At 35.4% G+C, this 7,733-nt stretch overlaps 1 protein-coding gene across 2 annotated transcripts in view; it reads left to right on the top strand.

The window, feature by feature from the left end:
- Positions 1-7,508, top strand: part of LOC107746194 (reticulon-2-like) — a 25,136-nt gene extending 17,628 nt beyond the window's left edge. For both annotated transcript variants that reach the window (XM_016560305.1, XM_016560306.1), the window contains exons 5-10: positions 1,393-1,600; positions 2,471-2,609; positions 4,665-4,734; positions 4,972-5,018; positions 7,077-7,135; positions 7,283-7,508. In XM_016560305.1, coding sequence (XP_016415791.1) covers positions 1,393-1,600; positions 2,471-2,609; positions 4,665-4,734; positions 4,972-5,018; positions 7,077-7,135; positions 7,283-7,358 — 599 coding nt within the window. In that variant the 3' untranslated portion in view covers positions 7,359-7,508. The remainder of the gene's footprint in view (positions 1-1,392; positions 1,601-2,470; positions 2,610-4,664; positions 4,735-4,971; positions 5,019-7,076; positions 7,136-7,282) is intronic.
- Positions 7,509-7,733: the final 225 nt, after the last annotated feature.

The raw sequence follows: 7,733 nt of genomic DNA, 5'->3' as shown, positions 1-7,733 counted from the left end.
TTATGGATGGGCGATTTTTATTTAAGTTCTTTTGGACTGAAGCAATGCAACACCCGCTGAGTGGCATTAAACAGCTTGAAAGATCAAAGAAAATTTTTTATATAACTCCGACTGGATTCGTCTGAAAGAAGAAAGTCATATACACCTAGGATGCCTCGTGGGTGAGTAAAACGCAGCCTAATTTTCATTTTTTGGGTGAACTAACCCTTTAAGGTTTAAGATTCTGTTCAAAGGTTTGTCTAAAATCTCTTATAGATAATCTCTATAACAGTCTGGTTCAAAAAGTACAAATTTCATTCATTTTCCCCATATGGGAATGGATTTGTAACGATAACTTCTAAACCCTTAAAGACAGACTGACGGTAAGCTACAAGGTTATTAAGTGATGGTATATGCATCCGTTAAAGTCATTACCCTGCATAATTTCAACTTTTTTTTTTTAAATCGTGTATAACAGTGGAGTTACTGGTCAAAAACTACATTACCCATAATTCTGCAGACAAATCTCCACCAATCAGAGAATTGAATTAAACAAATCATGCCAAAACAACACTTCAGTGGCCGCCCACTTCCATGAAGCACTGTGAATGACATAATAGAGTGAGTCTCCCTATTTTTATTTTTATTGTGTTATTTGCAGTGCTTCATTGTATTGTAGTTCTTTCCATTGTTAAATTGTTTCCATTTCCAGTGTTACACACCTTTTTGTCAGATTTCCAATATGTTTTTGCTTCAAATCAAAATTTATTTGGTTCATGGCTTATAACTGTTTAGCAAAAAGGGACTTTTTAAAAAAGGAATGGGGGAAATACTTCTGGAACCAATGCCCTGAAACAGTGGACAAAGACTAAATATAGTGCCACATAATTTGTTAAACTAAGACATGTTTCTGGTTTGTATCAACCACTCATTGCTTTCCATTATCCTTCACCTTAATGGTACAAGTTGATAAGGATGTTGTTCGAGATACAACCCCAGAGATGATCTGAATGTTGTTTCAGGTCCAACAAGGTTGTTGGTCCAAGAACATGTCCTACTTGAGCAAATCCCATTAAGCTTCCCATCCATTCTATTAGAGGTGCTCTCAAAACCCCAATCCGAAGTATTAAACTTTGACACGAATCCCACACGTTTGTAATATAGACATGAATAATATCTTAAATCAAGTGGCTTGTTGAGGAGAAACATGCCACTGTGAATCTAAGTGACATTGTAGGAGTACATTGGAGTATTTTGAGAACACTGAAGGAGTAAAATTATGTCAGAGACTTTAAATATTTAAGCAACCACAAAGCAACAATCTGGAAACCACCAACAGTTGTCCACCATAGTTCATAGGAAACCATCTGTGGTTTTAAACCCAAGCCTTTTTCTTTTTCTCAATCCATGCAGTGATGGACCTGATCTACTGGAAGGACATGGAGCGGACGGGGATGGTGCTCACAGGGCTGGTGGTGGGGCTGCTGTCCCTGTTCCAGCTGAGCATCATCTCTGTGGTGTCCACGCTCTCCCTGGCCATCATGTGCGTCACCATCTCTGTCAGAATCTACTACAAACTGCTGCATGTGCTCCAGCTGGGAGATGGAGTTCACCCTTTCCAGTGAGTCTCTGACCTCTTCTCCAGTCTTCTTCGGTTTTTATCTGATTCCAGATATTTTCTCAACATATCCTCACCTTAGTACAAAAATACTCATTGAGCAGAGCAACATTATGTGGGGGTCTTCTATACAACAATCTATTTTGTCAAGATTTTTAAAGCAAATTTCTTAATAATTTTAAACATAATATCAAAGAAATGGGGTGCTGTGTGTACATTAATGAGGAAAAAAAATTAACTTAAATGATTTTAGCAAATGGCTGCAATATAACAAAGAGTGAAAAATTTAAGGGGGTCTGAATACTTTCCGTACCCACTGTAAGTGAAATTAATTGTAATGTGCAAATAAGCTAAAAAATGGTTATTGCGACTTTGTATCTCACAATTCGGACTTTTTTTCACAGAATTGTGAGATATAAAGACAGAATTGCGAGTTATAAAGTCAGAATTGCGAGATATGAAGTCACAATTGCAAGATAAAAACTATTTTTATATCACGCAATTCTGACTTTATTTCTCAGAATTTATATGTCACAATTAAAAGAGTTTATATCTCACAATTATGACTTTTTAACTCGCAATTGCGAGTTGATATCACGCAATTATGAGAAAAAAAGTCAGAATTGTGAGATAAAAATTCGCAATAACCTTTTTTCTTTTTTTATTCAGTGGCGGAAACGGGCTTCCATATTAAATAAACTAGTGAGAGTGTGAAAGTTTTTTTTTTTTTTTCATAGGACCAAAAAAGCAACTGTGCAACTGTTAAAAAAATTATTATGGGCTCTGCTTTGGATAAATGTGTCATCTTGAAAAAAAAATGTACGTTTAATGTTAGAGTGTAAGGCTGTGTCTGTATGTATTGATGTGCTGCAGGTCAAATCTAGAGTTGGACATCAGTTTAAGTGGGGAAGAGGCGCAGCACTACATGCAGAAGGCCATTGTGCTGTCCTGTTCTGCCGTAGACACAATAAGGAACCTCATCTTTGTGGGCAACCTGTTCAACTCACTCAAGGTGAGGCCTGAGAACTGACGATCCTGTATAAAATTCATTCATCTGAATCTGTCTGCTAGATCAATGAAATATATTCCACATTGATGAAAAAGGATCACTCTCATAGAATGTTTAATTTAGTATTTTTATTTCTCTCTCTCTGTGAAAAAAACACATCTCTCTTTCTGAATGTATCACATTGCTAGCACACATTCATGTTTCTAGTTTTGTGCTCTAGAATATTCTTTTCATTTCTCTTTTTTTTCTGTCCGCTTCTATTTATTAAATTCTCATCTTATCTTTTTTGGTCTCTTTTCATTTTCAGTACTTGAATGTGGCATTTGTGGCTTTTGTGTTTGTTCATCATCCTCTTGAGACCCAGCAAAAAGTTTTTTTTATATATATATATATATATATAACATCTTGAGAAAAACCTTAGAAACACATTGTAATGAGAAACACCCTTATAATGTTTCATATCAAGTTCTCATATTTCATAAGAATATTTTACTCTATTGATGTGTAGTGTCTCCCCAACAGAAAGAAACCAACTAATTTATTCTTGATTGTTTGTTTACATGAAAAAAGACTAATTATACATCAAATGCTAAAGATAATTGCAAAATAATATACCTAACTGTTTCTCTTTCCATGACGTTAATAAATCCAAGGATGTTTGCATAACCACTGTGGCAATTAAAAAGGTCCTCTACAAAGGACAAAAATGATTTTCATTATTTCAGGCCTCTCAGCTGTGCACTTAAAATAATGTCGCTCACAGCTGTCACTCTAATTACACTCAAGGCTTACCACACGAAATACTTCTGACAGTGTTTTGGGGTGTATTTTCAGGCACGTGTGGTCTATATGAGACTTGACATAGATTATCTCCCACACATTATGGCACAGAATTACAGAATCTATGATAATATTCTGCATTTTGAGAGAAAAGTAAGGTTTCTAAATTGTGTTTTTAGGCAAAATTTTATGACAACATTTTAAAATGCCATAACAAATTTTCTACAGCAAAAATAAATAAATAAATACAATACACTAAAGTAAAATAATAATAATAATAATAATAATAATAATAATAATAAATAAAGATGACATAATTATTGTATTTTAGTGTGAGAAGAACTTGGTGAGAAATGTTTCATATTTAGATCTCTGAGGTTCCTTTTGCACCCCTCCTATCCAATTAAACCACTACTTTTTTTTCTTTCTCTTTTTAACATTTAAATAAATACTGGCATTCACCACTTCATCTTCAACTACAGCCCATCGGCACTGGTGATACAGCAATCACCCTCCTCCTCCCTAGCTCCACTGGTCTATATCTACTTAATATGCTTTGTAAAATAGCATTTTTATCAAATTGAAAAAATTAAAAAATTTTGTAAGCTATCTGAGAGTTGTCCAGAAATTATGTCTAGGAGAAACATCCGAGATATTAAAGAGATCTCTTTAGTGATTTCTTTTGTATTGTCAAAGTTTTCTGACTTTGTGAATGCATTTTTATTCTCACTATGAATAAAATCCTGATAAGTCTAGCTCTCAACATGTTTTTATGTCTTTGATTACGAAATATTCATAAATACAGTGATGATTTAGTATACTGGAGGAGCAGTTATTTAAAAGTGACCTAACTTTGTCTTTCAAACACATCTAAATCCAGCCAAGCACTGCAAAGTCTTCAGCTGAAACTCTTAATAGTCCTCATGTTTCGGGGTGTGACAGAGTCACACTGTGACCTGTGTGGAATGTGACATGGGACACATGTGGTCTTATGTATGAGACAGGATGATACAAGAGGGTCTTGTCCTGAGTGCGGTTTCCAGTTTCAGACTTGGTGACTAGAAACTTCACACTGAGGAGATATAAGAGGAAGTGTTTTCTCTGGGCCAGACACACTGTTTTAGATAATAATCCCAGAAAATCACATCATGCTGTGGATGTTGGGTTTGACAGAATGCTGAAGTGGCTTGAGGAATCAGATTTGTGTTTTCTGTACACTGGTTTGCATACACAAACATTTAGGAATCGAGTAATTAAAAGTTTGTTTGTTATTCCCAGTTCTTGTTGCTGATGTTTCTGGTCACGTTCCTGGGAAACCTCTGCAATGGCCTTACCGTGCTCATCATCGGTATGATGTCCAACAACTTTTTTTTTCCTTTTAGTTATGCTTTGTAACTTGCATTCGGTGGTTAATCTATAACTTGCAAATCTACACATATACAAAGGCCTCAGAGATATGTTGGCCATTTTTTTTCAATTACATTACATTTTCTATGAAGGATTGACATATATTATGATGCTTTATGATCAGTTAATGCCAAACGCTTTTTTTAACTAGTCCTTCTTGTCATCATGTGCTCTTCAGGTGTGATTGCTGTCTTCTCTGTCCCTCTGTTTTACACAAGGCACCAGGTAATGCAGTCTCTGTGTGCTTTAATGACAGTGACATCTCATCTCATCCATATTCCCTATGTATTTCTCTGTGTATTTTAGTCAGACATATTTTATATTCAAATAAGCCTAAGTACTGGATATAATAAGAAACACAGTTTACATATGCTAATACCCACATGTTGTTGGTGACATCAGACATGTGATTAACTAGGGATTCATTTGTATCTGGATCATTTGTAATTCTACCACCTCATACTTTTATTATTATGTTATTTTGAAATCAACCTGGTCTCATAAAAATACTGTAGCCTACCGCTGGGTACTTTTCTGCAACACCGTTTTTACGTAGGCCTACCTTACTGCACGTTTCGCCGCAGTTTCAAAGAGAAATGTCCGCTGAGTGACACTAAAACATGGGTTGAATACGTGACCCTGGCACCTTTTTATTACGTTGACATAGGCTAGGTACTTATTGCTTATATGATGCATTTAACGTCAAATCATCTAAATGAAGCCTTTTAAAAGACAAGTATTTGCTGTGGTTCATGTTTGTGGCATGCACAGGAAAGATGCTCAAGGAGACCGAGACGCTGGCATTCTGTTGTTCTCTTAATTTTTCAAAGGCATGCCATTTTGTAGTTATTTTGAACGTAACGTTACACAATTAAAAATATACATTTTACCATACGACTATAAATGACAGAGTATTAAGTTATTCCCCCTCGATGGGGAAAAAAACGAAAAACGAAAATTTAAGCTGAATCCTCGTTTTTCGTTTTTTTTCCAAAAAAGGAGCCGTTTTCTCATTTTTCTACTTTCAATATTAAATCAAAAAACGAATGATCAAATGATACACGGATTCTGTCGCTAAAAGTTAATGCTCTATCGTGTTGGAAACCAACCATAAACCTACCCGATAGTGTTAACAAATGCAAAACTGATATAAAAACGCATATGTTGATGCAACTGTGCCATTTGAACTTCCTTATATGCAGATTTGAACTGTTTTGTCGAACCGTAGTTACACGGGATTCGAACCGGAGCTTTATTATTCGAAACTCTGTAAATTTGTGTGAAAAGGAATAAAAGGTGTCGGAGTTTTACTGCCTCTAGTGTTCATTTCTTTTAGAAACTGCAGTGAAATGTAGCCTACTTATTGGTACGGATTTAGCGTCTCGCGAAAAAGTGCCCCCAGGTACGTTTTTGCCATGAGACCAGGTAGTTTGAATCTCTGTTTCTTGAAAAATATATTGTATAATGCTTATAATAATAATAATAATGCAGTACAATACATGTAGTTGTTTTTCACAGATTACTGTATCTTCCCATATCTTCATATATCATATTTAATCTGCACTTTCTGATATTCAAATCGGCTCTGTGTGATTAGTTACAATGTGTTTTGGCATTGCTGATGCTAAATCTGGTGCAGCATCGTATCTTCCCAGAGCATAACTGAAAATGCTTTTTAATTTAATTTAATTTGTAATTTTAATTTTAGTTTTTGATTGACAGAGGAGAAAGTCTTGCTGATTAATTGTATAAATTTGTCATTGTTATTTTTATAATTAATTGTCCAACAATCCAATGATTACTTTATAAATGAAGGAATGATGGTTTGATGTGTGGAATGATGTGCAGTGGTATGGAATAATATTAGATTTCTAAAGACACTATTTATAATTTTTTATTAATATAGTGGATTTACTCAGCAAATAATGAAAAAAAAATGTTTTAATCAATAAAGCAAAAAAAGAAAAAAAGCAAGTAACACAACGAATTAAACATGAAATTCTGAAGTTTGATGTGTGGAATGATGTGCAGTGGTATGGAATAATATTAGATTTCTAAAGACACTATTTATAATTTTTTATTAATATAGTGGATTTACTCAGCAAATAATGAAAAAAAAAATGTTTAATCAATAAAGCAAAAAAAGCAAGTAACACAACGAATTAAACATGAAATTCTGAAGTATAAAGAAACATACTAAAAATAATATTAACTTTGAAAAATTAATTTTAATACTAAGGTTAACACATCTATTGCTGCTCATGTCGCTCTCTTCTTTTACAGGACAAAGTGGACAGCTGCTTTATAGCAGTGCAAGCCCACATTGACAACATAAAGGACTTGTGAGTATAGCGCCATCTACTGCAAGAAGTGATCTTCCTAACATATCAGTGCTTCAAGTCAAGATGACTCATGATGTTTTTGATCATAAAAGTTTATCTGACAGTTCTGATAATAAACATGTAATTGTTTTTTTGTCTGTTGAACAGCCTTCATCGGCTGACCCAGGGTGGCGGACCACCCCCGGACCCCACTCCAGGTGGAGCTAAACCCAAAGCCCATTGAGACGCCTCACAGAGGAGGAGGAGCTACAAGCTGTCACTCAAAAATGTCTTAATTAGCAGTTTGTGCTCAGAGTCCCGCCTCTGCAGCAGTGGGGGAGGGGCTAATGACACAGGGCCTTATATAGGAGGAGATATGGATTTAAGGGAGGACCATGCATATCAGTGCTTCAAGTCAAGATGACTCATGATGTTTTTGATCATAAAAGTTTATCTGACAGTTCTGATAATAAACATGTAATTGTTTTTTTGTCTGTTGAACAGCCTTCATCGGCTGACCCAGGGTGGCGGACCAGCCCCGGACCCCACTCCAGGTGGAGCTAAACCCAAAGCCCATTGAGACACCTCACAGAGGAAGAGGAGCTACAAGCTGTCACTC

This window comes from Sinocyclocheilus rhinocerous, unplaced genomic scaffold (assembly GCF_001515625.1).
Source record: "Sinocyclocheilus rhinocerous isolate Xijiao unplaced genomic scaffold, SAMN03320098_v1.1 scaffold319, whole genome shotgun sequence".
NCBI lineage: Eukaryota > Metazoa > Chordata > Actinopteri > Cypriniformes > Cyprinidae > Sinocyclocheilus > Sinocyclocheilus rhinocerous.
Note: the sequence above shows the minus strand (reverse complement) of the source record. Positions and strands in the feature narration are given on the sequence as shown.